Here is a 12,327-nt window from a genome sequence, read left to right as displayed (position 1 = left end):
ATCTGCCCCCTTCCTGTCCCAGACAGGGGTCAGATCCTAATTAATACGTGAATGAAGAGGACCCCCTCTGCCCTTCTCTCTCTTCCAAAATAGGGAGTCGACACATTTCCTGCAAAACCAAACCAACCGCTTGCCACCACCAAAGAACCTGGTCTAGGGAGTGGGGACAGCTGAGTCACCCCGGGCATGAGGCTCAGCTGAAGGCGGTGCTCAGTGTGAATCTCAAAGTCCAAGCGGCCACGCCCTGTCCCCCCTGACCCAGGAGGAGGGAGCAGCACAGTGCGCCCTGTTTGCTCCTGACCTGGGAGAGGTGCCACCATGGACTTTCCTGACCTCAGGACCTTGCTCCTGCTGCGCTGGCTCTTGTGGCACTGAGCTTGGATCCTCTTTCCGGCCCCAGGAAGCAGTGAAGGGCTTTCCACAGAGAAATCCACTGAGTCCCCACCTTTCAAGGAAGGTGCTGCTGTCGTCCCCGTGTCGGGGAAGGAGGGAGTGAAGCACAGAGCTGGAGATCTGCCTGAGCTTCACTGGGGCAGCTACAGACGAGGAGTCAGACCCAGGCGTTCTAACCCAAGTGCTTGCTATTGTACCCACTTTGCTCCGCTGCCCCTCTCAGAGACATGGGCACACTCTGAGAAGTGCTTACGAGTTAGAACGAAGCACTGATTTTTAGAGTCAGGCTTGAGTCCCCCCCACAGCTGGGCTGTTCCTCGGTTGTGCTGACACTTGGCAAATGCCTGCTGAGCTTAGCCCCAAGTGTCCTCATCTGGACGCTGTGGGTACCTACGCTGAAGGAACAGGGCACTCTGCTCGTGCTCAGTGGATGCAGAGTTGCCACAGGGAAAGACACAGAGACTCAGAGACTCAGAGTTGGAGGCTGAGGGTGGCAGAAGGACAAACCAGGAAAGATGAGAGTGAGAGACAGGGAGGGACATGGCAAGGTGGTCACTCATTTATTCATTTGACCAGCATTTGTTGAGCACCTATTATGTGCCAGGCTCTCTTCTAGGCACTGGGGACAGAGTAATGAACCAAACAGGCCCTCAGGAGAGAGCATTCAGCAGGAAAGACAGAAGCTAGGGAAACAGAGATGGACACAGCGATTCCCAGTGTCAAGGTGACGCTCTGGTGTGGCCTCCAGGTGCTCTTCTGCGAGCATCCGTTTTGATCTGTGCGTGTCCACTAAATGCCAAGGGCAAGGCGTTTCCATTGCCAGCCTTGGGTGAAGGACGGGAGGAGAGACACTTGGAGACAGGGGGCCACCCTTGGAGACAGAAATGATGCTGAGGGGCAGCAGTCAGGCGGGAGGGGGGCAGAGACATGGGAAAGGGGCTGGAGATGGTGAAGAAGTGGGAGATCTGGAAGGGGCTGGAGACAGGCCGAGGAGGGACCTGGGAGCCACAGACGCTGAGAGGCAGGGAAAGCTGTGGGAAGGATCCCAGCAGAACTGCCTGCCCCTCCCCGCCTGTGCCTGGGACTTGCAGGGGCTCGCACAGCTCCTTCCTCTTCCTGCTGGGCCTGCCCAGCCCATGGCCCTCCCAATGGCTCTCCTCTCTTTCTTCCTCCTTCTCCTGCTGGTGGGCCTGGCCCTCTGGAGCAGGGCTAAGGACACTGGCGCTGACCTGCCCCCGGGCCCACCCCCCCTCCCAGGGCTGGGCAACCTCCTGCAGCTGCCGGGGGCACCCCTCCTCCAGGCTCTGCTCAGGGTAAGCCCAGAAGGGGCTCAGAGCCCAGGCTCCCTCTGCGGCTCCCGCCCCCTCCCAGGACAGGTAACCCTGGAGACAGGGGACAGGGGCACAAGATGGCAGCAAGGAGGAAAAGGGTTTTCTAATCAGAAACACCCAGGGGTAAGAAGAGACATAGAGACAAGCAAAGAGAAGAGACAGAGAAGGAGGAGGAGAGGAGACGCAGGGATCACCAAGAGACAGGAGCTGAAGCCAGGAAGGAACAGAGAGGGTGGGCCGAGGTGCACAGGAAGAGCCAGCCGGGCTGTCACAGAGAGGCCGAGACACTCAGACCAAGAGACCAAAGGAGGCTGGGGGACCTCAGAGAGACCATCGTGAGATGGGAGAAACCAAGAGAGGTGGCCACCAGCGAAGGGGCCCTGGAAGAACCTGGGCTGTAATAGAACAGAGCACGCAGGGCTCGGTGGAGACATGCAAGACGGGCCACTGAGAATCAGAGACAGAGACTGAGGTGCCCAGCGGTGCCCAGGAACCAAAAGAAACAGTGAGATAGAGACACACACTCGGAGGACAGCGACAGAGACCCAGGCCGTAGGAGACGACCCCCTGCCCAGAACCTGCAGACACACTCTGGACAGGCCCTGGGCAGCTCCGGGCTCAAGGTCACTTTCCTGTCGCTGCAGCTGAAGGACCAGTATGGGCCCGTGTTCACGGTGCGCCTGGGCCCTACCCCGGTGGTGGTGCTGTGCGGAGCCCAGGCGGTGCGTGAGGCTCCAGTGAACCAAGCGGACGCCTTCGGAGGGCGCGCAGACTTGGCCATCTCGGAGAAGACCAACCGGGGCTATGGTGAGGCTGGAGGGGAGCGGGAGTGGCGGGCACATCCATGCGCCTTGTGTAAGTGCCCACGTGCTGGGAGCCAGAAGGTGTGGCCCCTTCTGCCGTGTGACAGCCAGCAGGTTACCTAACCTCTCTGTGCCTCCCCTCCCTCTCTGTGACAATATTCCACTTGCTCCCTGCAGGCATCGCTTTCAGTCAGGGCGAGCGCTGGAGGACCCTCCGGAGGTTCGCCCTGACCACTCTTCGCGACCTGGGCCTGGGGAGGCGGAGCCTGGAAGAGCGGATCCAGGAGGAGGTGGGCTGCCTGGAGCGGGAGCTGGAGCGCACGTGCGGTGAGAGCCTGGGCGGGGAGGGTGCGTGGTGCACACACGTGTGCGTCTGAGGGCTCCTGCAAGTGTAGGAGCGCGGGTGGGAATCCAGTTCCTACTGAGAGTCCGCCCCCCCCTCACCTGTGGCCTTGACCAGCCCCTACGCCTTCCTTCCTGGTGGCCATCCATTCTTTTTCCTTGGTCAATAGGAGAGTAAGTTTTATGTTAAATTTAAAACCTCCGGGAGCTTCAGGGCAGAGCTACTGCTGGGGCCATAGGTTCCCCTCTGCGAATTACAAAGGGTGCCCCTTTCTCAGGACGCCTGAGCTGTCATCATAGATATATTGAAGTGTCACCCCCTTTCTCCACTGAAAAGTCCTAACTGGGCTGCTCCGGACATCCCCACCAGGCTGGGTTTAGGACTGTCAGCAGAAGAGTCTGCAAAAGAGTTCAGTGGAGATAAACGCCCTGTTTTCCTGTTGCCCTGTTTACTTGGCCACTGGCCAGGAAGACACCAGCCCTCCAGGGGCTGGACACCCTGTTACTAGTTTTCACAAACATGTATCCAGTAGAGTACTTTGCAGAAATGTGCAGACAAGACCTTTGGCCTCGGGCTGGGCTTCACAGAGATGTCTACATTCCAAAGAGGAGAGAAGTTACCAGCTGGGCTCCATGGTGACCGCTGGCAGGGGAGGAAGGAGAGGGGAGAAGCAGCTCCCCCCTTCTCAGGTGCTGTCCTTGAAGGGTTAACTTGCCCAAAACAGTGAGAGAAAAAGCTGCTTTATGTGAACTTCTGCAGACTGGGAACTTCTGAGCCCCTCCCCTCACTTGCTGGGTATAAAACTCCTGAACTCGGGGTTCAGGGGGTTGATGGATGACAGCAGAAGCTGTGCCCCCTGAACCTGGCTGCAGCCAAATAAAACTGTGTCCTGCTGCCTCCGGTGCCCTGCCTCGTCTGTCCCCACAACAGTATGAATCCAGGTGTCTGCAGTGTCACTGGAGCCCCTCAGATGCCGCACCTTGGAGCAGTGCACAACCTGCACCGTCTCCCGGACGCCCATCCTCGGGACCTTAACAGAACCAAACCCTTGACCCAGAATGTGTGTCCCCCTCCTTAGCCTGTCCAGCTGCAAATCCTGCACATTCAGGTCTCGGCTCAGACGCACTGCTCCAGGAAGTCTCGGCTGACCAACCCCGTCCCCCTCCATGCCAGGCTGTCGGGGCCACCTCTGGGCTCCCAGGAGCGCTGTGCTCCCCCCTCGCAGCGCAGACATTCCTGGGCCACGATGGGGACCTCAGGAGAGGCTCTTGACCAGGCTGGGAGGGCTTAGAGGAGGCTCTTCGAAGGAACTGTCTGTGCCTACTCTAACTTCCAACTTTCTGTAGCCTACAGGGTGGTGGCAAGAGGCGGAGGTGAGAGTGACAGGCAGGGCCAGACGTGGGAGGCCCTTCTGTCCTCGTTAAGGGCTTGACGGCTGCCTGGAGGGTGCACGGGAGCCATGGAATGTTTTAGAGCAGGGGAGTGACATGGTCTGATGAGTGCCCAGCAGGCACCCCCGGGCTGTCACGTGTGGGCCTCCCCGCCACAGGAACGCCCTTGGACCCCACCTTCCCCATTCGCCGCTCCACGGCCAACATCATCTGCTCTGTGGTCTTTGGCCGCCGTCTCCACTACCAGGACGAGGACTTCAAGGCCTTCCTGGGGCTGCTGGCCGAACACCTCAAGCAGATGGACACGTGCTGGGTGCAGGTGCCTACGTCCCCTCTCCAGTCGCCCCACCACCCCAGGGCCACAGGCCTCCTCCCAGGTCCCGTCGAACTCTCAGGGCCACCAGGAACACCTCTGTCTGTCCAGTTCTCCGCTGGGTGCAGCCCCCGCCCTGTCCTTATGGGGCCCACGGCCTTGAGGGGGACACACAGACCCATCGCCAGACCCGGGTGACCCAGAGTAGTCAGGCTGTGACAGCCAGCCAGCACCCACTGCACCCCCCGCTCCATGCCAGCCTGTGCTGGGGGCTGCCAAGGACACAGAGGTGACCAGGGACTCCCTCCTGAAGCCCTCACTCCAGGGCTGTCATGAGACAGTCACCACTTAGGATGGACAGTGCCAGGGTGGGGAGGCACAGAGAGGAGGTCAGGATGGGAAGGGAGGCAGAGGCTGAGGAGTCGGGGCCAGGATGGGGAGGCTCTGTGGCACCTCAGAGGCACTGCCCGGCAGGGTCCAGAGGTCAGAGGAGGCTCTCTAGAGGACAGAGAGGACATTCCATCCAAGGGAACACCTAAGCCGTGAACAGGAGCAAGCTGATGTGGGGGTGGGGGCAGAGAGGAAGTGTGTGGAATAGCATTTAAGGCAGAGGGAACAGCAGGTGCTAAGACATTTCTTCTCCATGGCCTCCTTCTCCCTCTAGGCATATGGTCTTTTCCCCGCTCTCCTGAGGCACCTTCCTGGACCACACAACCGGCTCTTTGAGGTCTTTGAGAAGCAGAAGGAGTTTGTGGCCCGGGTGGTGAAGGAGCACCAGGTCTCTCTCGACCCAGCTCAGCCTCGGGACTTCATTGATGCTTTCCTCATCCGCATGCAGCAGGTGGGCTTGCAGTGAGACACGCTCCTTTCTGGGTCTCGGGGGCCTGAGGTTCTTGCAGCACCCTCGAATGAGACGAATCCCCCCTGTGGCCTTTCAGCTTCCTGTGTATCCAGTTGCAATTTTCTCCAAATCTCGAGTTTTCTATTCATAAAATCTGGGGGCCGGTAGTGGAGCTTTGGTCTAGATTTGCAGCTGTAACCAGGCTCCATCTCGTGTGTTGTCTTTGTTCAGTTGATAACAGGGATCTGAGGAGGTTTCTGAGGTTTTTTGTGAAGTAAACGCCTGCAGCCAGGTGTAGTGGCACACGCCTGTAATCCTAGTGGCTCGGGAGGCTGAGGCAGGAGGATCGCAAGTTCAAAGCCAGCCTCAGCCACTTAGTGAGGCCCTGTCTGTAAATAAAATATAAAAAGGGCTGGGGATAGGGCTCAGTGAGAGAGCGCTTGCCTGGCACGTGTGAGGCCCTGGGTTGAATCCTCAGCACCACAAGTAAATAAACAAATAAAATAAAGGTATTATGTCTATCTACAACTAAAGAGAGAGAGAGAGAGAGAGAGAGAGAGAGAACTGGAATTAATTGGTAATGCCTGCTATGGGCAAAGAATTTGGCAGTGAATGTACACATGCCACATATTTGCCTCCCCTGGGCTGGATGGTTCCTTTGAATCCTTCTCTAGCTCAGATACTCTGTGCTTTTGTGTGCAGGAGCAGGGAGACCCTCACACAGAATTCAACCAAGAGAATCTGCTCAGTTCTGCTCTGGACATCTTCTTTGCTGGGATGGAGACAACCAGTACCACGCTCAGATACGGGCTCCTGATCCTCCTGAAGTTCCCACAGGTTACAGGTACGGAGCCCAGGTTACGGGACTGGCCCTCTCCCTCCCCAGCCCGATTTCAAATTGGTGCAAGGGCCAGTTTGTATTGCTGGGGGGTTGGATTAGGAATTGGAGAACAACCTATTTTGGGGGGGGGCGGGGCACTGTGGGCTGAACCCAGGGGTGCTTAACCACTGAGCCACATCCCCAGCCCTTTTTATATTTTTATTTAGAGACAGTTGCTCGCTAAGTTGCTTAAGACCTCACTAAGTTGCTGAGGCTGGCTTGAACTTGCGATCCTCCTGCCTCAACCTGCCGAGTCTCTGGGATTGCAGGCCTGAGCCACGGTGCCTGGTGGGAACATCCATTTTAGAAGCTGGAGGGAAATTATAGTTCACACATCCTGGGTTTGAAGTCTGGGAAGGGGAGGTAGGGAGGTGAGCAGGTGCCATCGCCCTTCCCACAGTCAAGACGGTCTGTTTCCCACCCCTTTTTCGGAGGGAGCAGAACTCATACAGCAAGAGATTGACCAAGTAGTGGGCCCAGAGAGACGGCCCTGCCTCCGGGACAGGCCCCGGATGCCCTACACAGAGGCGGCCCTCCATGAGATCCAGAGGCTTGCGGACATCATGCCTCTGGGAGTGCCCCGTGCCGTCACCCGAGACACAGAGTTCCATGGTTACCACATCCCCAAGGTACAGAGTGTGGGTCCCTCTGGTCCATCTGGACTGTCAGGTCTCCTACAGGAGCTGCAAGGCTGGGCCTCCCAGTACTAGGTTCTCGGGTTCTCCCAGAACCCGACCCTCACTCCATGTCCCTCAACCCAAGGAGGACTGAGACTGCAGAGTACCAGAGTACATCAGTTAGAACTAGGGCTCTGGAGACGTCCGGAATCCCAGCACTGCCACGTATAAATTGTGTGGCCCTGAGCAAGTGACTCAACCTCTCTGAACGCCAGTCTCCTTTTCTATGCAATGTGCATTAATATACTACCTACACTGATTATAGAGATCCAGTGAGTTGGGATCCATAGTAAATGCTTAAAAATTGTAGGGTTTTGTTGTTGTTGTTGTTGTTTGTTTGTTTGTTTTTTATTATGACTACAACCAGATGTCTGTTCCCAACACCAAAGTCAGAGTGGTCTTATAAAACCCATTAGGGAGCCAGGCCTGTGATCCTGGTGTCTCAGGAGACTAAGGCAGGAGGATTAGAAGTTTGAGGCCTCCCTCAGCACCTAAGCAAGACCTTGTCTCAAAATAAGAAATGAAAAGGGTTGGGGAATATATCTCAGTGGTTAAGTGCCCCTGGGTTGGATCCCCAGTACCACCCAAACTAATAAGTAAAAAATAAAACCTGTTAGACCACCTCCCTCCTCTGCTCAAAAGCCCTCCATGGCTCCCATCTCACTGGAAATAAAAGCCAAATGGCCCAGGAGACCCTGCATGCTCCGACACCTCTCTCTGGGCTGGTTACACTCTCTTTCTTGCTCAATCCAGGACCGTGGCGTCCTCAGTATCCCTGCATGTTCCAGGGCTCCTCTGTCTCAGGACCTTGGCACGGGCTGTTCCCTCTGTCCTGAGTGCTCTTCTGCAGACAGCCCCACAGCCTGCTCCCCCTGCCCTTCAGAACTTACCCAGCAGTCTCCTCCTCCTCCTCCTCCTCCTCCTCCTCCTCCTCCTCCTCCTCCTCCTCCTCCTCCTCCTCCTCCTCCTCCTCCTCCTCGAGGCCTCCTTGGCCCCTCAAGAGCCACTGGGCATGGTGCCGAGGGGAGTGTCTGTTGGTTTTGGTCAGGCATCTGCGTCTGTCCTAGGGAGTGGGAGAATCTACCCGCCGAGCTCCTCAGCAGTTCAGTGGCCCCAGATGTCCTAGCATTGGCTGCCTGGCTCACTTGCCCGAACTGACAGCAAAAATGGTGCCCTTTGGGAGAGGGAGCAGGAAACGGGTGACTTTTGCAAAAGCAGCGAGAACAGCAAAGGAGGATCCAAACAGTGCCCTCGCCGGGGCTGTTCCAGCTGTTCCACGGTCACTCCGCACAAGCAGCAGCAGGGCGGCCACGGTCCTGGGGAGGCACCTGTGTGAGACTTCAAAGGCACCTCCCCTGGGCACAAGGCCTGTCTCAAATGCCTGGCATCAACAAAAAGCCCTTCTGGGACTCGGGTCCTGCTGGTGCCGGGCACAGACTTGTGTTCTCACGGGTTATTATTACTTAAGGGGGAGCCCTGAGCGAGGGCGATGACCATCAATACCGACGGCAATAATAACAAGCGCTGGCTGAGTCTGTTTAGGTGACAAGCGTTTCTCGCTACAGATGGGGGCGACTTGCCATCTTCCAACCTCACGGTGCTGCAAAAACAAAGCACCCTCACTGGGAACCCTTCTTGGGATTTTGAATTTTGACCTTTCCCGGGCCAAGTGAGGCCATCTGGAGACTCGGGACAGGGGCCACAGCTCCGGGTCCGCCGCACGGTGGTCACACGGTGGTCACACGGTGGTCACAGGGGGCAACAGACACCACAGCGCCCTGGGCGGCTCAGGTGGAGTAAATGCGTCTCAATTGACAGTAGGATTCGTTCCCATGGCAACCGGAAGGGCACCCTCCCTATTTCCTGGACCCCTCTGAGTTGTTTTGCCCGTTTTACAAGAGCAGGGACTAAGCTTCAGAGAGGAGTCACCTGCCAGGTCACCCCGCTGGGAAGGAACTGAGCTGGGACTTACTCCTCGGACCTCAGAGCACACCTTCTGCCCCCACTGCTGTTCCCAGGTGGACTAGGCCCAGGAGGCTTTGGCTCAGGTGCAGGAGCCCCTCCAGGTTTTGACCTGGTGGATGATCTGTGCTGACTCCTCCCACAGGGCACCACGGTGTTCCCACTGCTCCACTCCGTCCTCCACGACCCTGACCAGTTCCAAGACCCGTCCTGTTTCCAGCCTCAGAGGTTCCTAGATGCTGGCGGAGCTTTTAGGAGAAGCCCTGCCTTTCTGCCTTTCTCTGCAGGTCAGTGTCCATGCTGCGTGACTCCAGGGAGGAGGCCTGCCCTCTCTGGTCCTCTTTTGTTAACCTAAACTAGTTACTGCTTTTCTGATAGCTGGTTTGGAAGATAGAAGCTACAGCCAGGCTCAGGGAAGGGAAATACAAATCTGCCCCAGCTACACTGAATCCTGAGAGCACATAGTTCACTCAGAAACTATAAATTGTGTTAGGCCATAAAAAAACACCCAAAGCTTAGTTAAAAAAAAAAAAAGACTAATTCCCCAAGTTCTAAATCAAAGCATATTTAATCCAAAATACTCAATGCTTTTTCAATGATCACTTTTGTTAGAGTTACCAAAAAGTTACAAGCTGGGTAAACACTGGCAAATATTTTTATTTAAACTAGTTTTTAATTGTATGTGTAGTGCAAACACTTGATTTGAAAGTCAAGCAGAACAAGAGTCCACAATGAAAGTGAAGTCTCTCTCTTTGATTCTGTTCCCCCAATTGAAGGTCCTAAGACCTAGAGGTAAACACGTCTTATGGTTTTATGTGTCTCCTTCAGGAATTTGTCTAAATAAAGGCAAGCCCAAATACCAACTGACACACACAGTTTACAAAACCAGGTGAGCCTAGGGTCATAGTCTGTGTTCCAATAATAAAATACCTGAGGCTGGGCATGCTCTGAAGGAAAGAGTCTGTTCAGCTCAGTTTTAGAAGGTGGAAAGTTCAGGAGCTGGAGATGTAGCAAAAACAAAAAAATAAACAAACAAATAAATAAATAAAGCCAGGCCCTGTGGTGCCGGCCTATATCCCAGCAGCTTGGGAGGTTGAGGTAGGATTGCAAGTTCAAAGCCTCAGCAATTTAGCAAGTCTCTAAGCAACTCAGTGAGACCCTGTCTCTAAATAAAATATAAGAAGGAGCTGAGGATGTGGCTCAGTGGTTAAGCACCCCTGGATTCAATCCCCAGTAACAAAAAAGAAAAAAAGAAAGTACCCCTTTAAGGAGGAAATCAGGGAATATGGAGCTGAACTCATGGTCTTTGGTTTGAAGGTCCTGTAATAACAGGTATCAGTCTGTTGAGGTCGAGCTCTGGCGACCCAATCACCCCTTAAAGGTCACCCTTAATACTGTCGCAATGGCAATGCAATTTCAGCATAATTTTGGGAGGGGACTCATTCATTTCAAATGGATGTATTCACCCCAGTTTCTTCTGCTTCACACACCTGCTCACTTGCCCTTCTGCCATGAGTCACCAGGACACAGAAGCCCTGGGGAGATGCTGGCGCCACACTCTTGATCCTCAAGCCTCCAGAACTTGAGCCAAATAAATAAACTTCCATTCTTTATCACCCAGCCTCCGAATCACAATCCCCCTGCCCTTTTTTTTTTTTTTTTTTTTTTCTCTTTTGGACTCAGATGCGCTTTACCAAAGCACTGCATCCCCAGCCCTTGTTTAGTTTTTATTTTGAGGGACTTTTGCTTAGGGCCTCTCTAAGTTGCTGAGACTGGCCTTGAACTTGCGATCCTCCTGCGCCAGCCTCCCAAGTTGCCGGCATTGCCAGCTTGCCCCACGGCACCAGGGCTCAGGTGCTTAGACCTGCTTCGTCGGTACCGGACTCTCCGGGCCCTGATCTCCGGACCCCCCACCCTCTGGGCGCACCCCCGCCTCCTCCGGGCGGATCTCCCTCCTCCGCTCCCCGCCCCCCCTCCCCGCTGAGCTCGGCGCCGCCCACTCCCGCAGGGCGCCGCGCATGCCCGGGAGAGGCTCTGGCCCGCGCCGAGCTCTTCCTCTACCTGACGTGGCTGCTGCAGCGCTTCTCCCCCACCTCGCCTCTGCCCCCTTCGGCCCTGCCTGCAGCCCCGGGACAGTGGCTTCGGGAAGCAGCCACCCCCTTTCCAGCTCATCCTGCAGCCGCGACAGCACTACAGACCCAAGGACACCTCCCGCCCTGACAGCCCCCCCCCCTGGCCTGAGCCTGAGCCTCCCCCAGCGCCTGGCCTCGGCTCCCCCTGTGCACAGCGCAGAGGGTTTTGTTGGGGCCACCTTTAGGCTCCGGAGCCTGACTCCACGGTCTGGGTCGTCCCTCCCCTGGCCACTGCTGATTCCTGGAAGAGCAGCTGACACACAGTAGGTGCTCAGTAAACATCTCCTGAATAAATGAAAGTTTTTCAATGAATCCTGGCCCTGACACTTATTCTGGCCATGTGACCCTGGTCAAGTGGCTTCCCTGTCACTGCCTCAGTTTTCCTCTGTAAAATGGGGTTATAAAAAGACCTGCTTCAAAGGTGCCTGGGACAGCACAGCAAAACAGACAAAACTCTTGTCCTTGCAGACCTGCCACAGGGGACTGGAAGGGAATAAAGAGTAACCAACAGATATAAGAAATTACTAAATTGTAGGAAATGACAGAAAGGTTTTAAATCTATGGAAGGGAACTCACAGCAGGTGAGGGGAGCAGGAGTATGGGAGGGGGCGTTTGTCATTTCACATTGGATCTTCTCTAAGAACTTGCAGAGGACAGAGCAATGGAACAGAAATGTCAAGGTGAGAGTGCTCAGCACAGATGTCTAAATGAGAACAACTCCAGGCAGCAGGAACAGCCAATGCAAAGGCCCTGTGTCAAGAATGTGCCTGGAGTTTGAAGAGGCAAAAAGGTGAGTGAGCAGGGCTCTGCGGATGGGAACAGAGAGGGGGTGCAGATGGAACCTGTAGAAAGAGTTTGGCCAGAGAAAGGACTTGCTCTGATTTTTGGTCTTTTGGCTTTAGTATTTTTGTTTTGTTGTGCTGGGGATGAATCCGGGACCTCTAGAGTATTCTAGGCAAGGACTCCACCACTGAGCTACACTCCCAGCCCCTGGTTTATGTTTTAAAGGAATCCCTCTAGCTGCACACTGGTCTGTGCCCAGGTAGCCCCTGAAGTAGGTGCTGGAACAAGGGTCTCCAAAGTCATTTCCTCCATCCCCCTGCCTCCACCTACAGGCTGCAGGAGCTGAGTGCCAGGCCCAGGTAGCCACACTCTTGCTTGTGAGCCATGGAACCTAGGGGAGAGAGGGATCACATGCTCCCGCCTTCTACACACACACACACACACACACACACACACACACACACACACACACACACAC

The 12,327-nt window shown here is 55.5% G+C and overlaps 1 protein-coding gene across 1 annotated transcript; it reads left to right on the top strand.

Annotated features, from left to right (window-relative positions):
- Window positions 1-1,320: 1,320 nt before the first annotated feature.
- Window positions 1,321-11,154, top strand: LOC101959274 (cytochrome P450 2B4). Its single transcript, XM_078033347.1, has 11 exons — window positions 1,321-1,414; window positions 1,651-1,706; window positions 2,309-2,531; window positions 2,705-2,902; window positions 4,217-4,243; window positions 4,420-4,580; window positions 5,239-5,415; window positions 6,118-6,259; window positions 6,737-6,924; window positions 9,080-9,221; window positions 10,943-11,154. Exons 1-11 carry the CDS (start codon window positions 1,321-1,323, stop codon window positions 11,152-11,154), a joined length of 1,620 nt encoding a protein of 539 aa, XP_077889473.1.
- The last annotated feature ends 1,173 nt before the right edge of the window (window positions 11,155-12,327 follow it).

The sequence above is a fragment of the Ictidomys tridecemlineatus genome, chromosome 15, assembly GCF_052094955.1.
Source record: "Ictidomys tridecemlineatus isolate mIctTri1 chromosome 15, mIctTri1.hap1, whole genome shotgun sequence".
Lineage (NCBI taxonomy): Eukaryota > Metazoa > Chordata > Mammalia > Rodentia > Sciuridae > Ictidomys > Ictidomys tridecemlineatus.
Note: the sequence above shows the minus strand (reverse complement) of the source record. Positions and strands in the feature narration are given on the sequence as shown.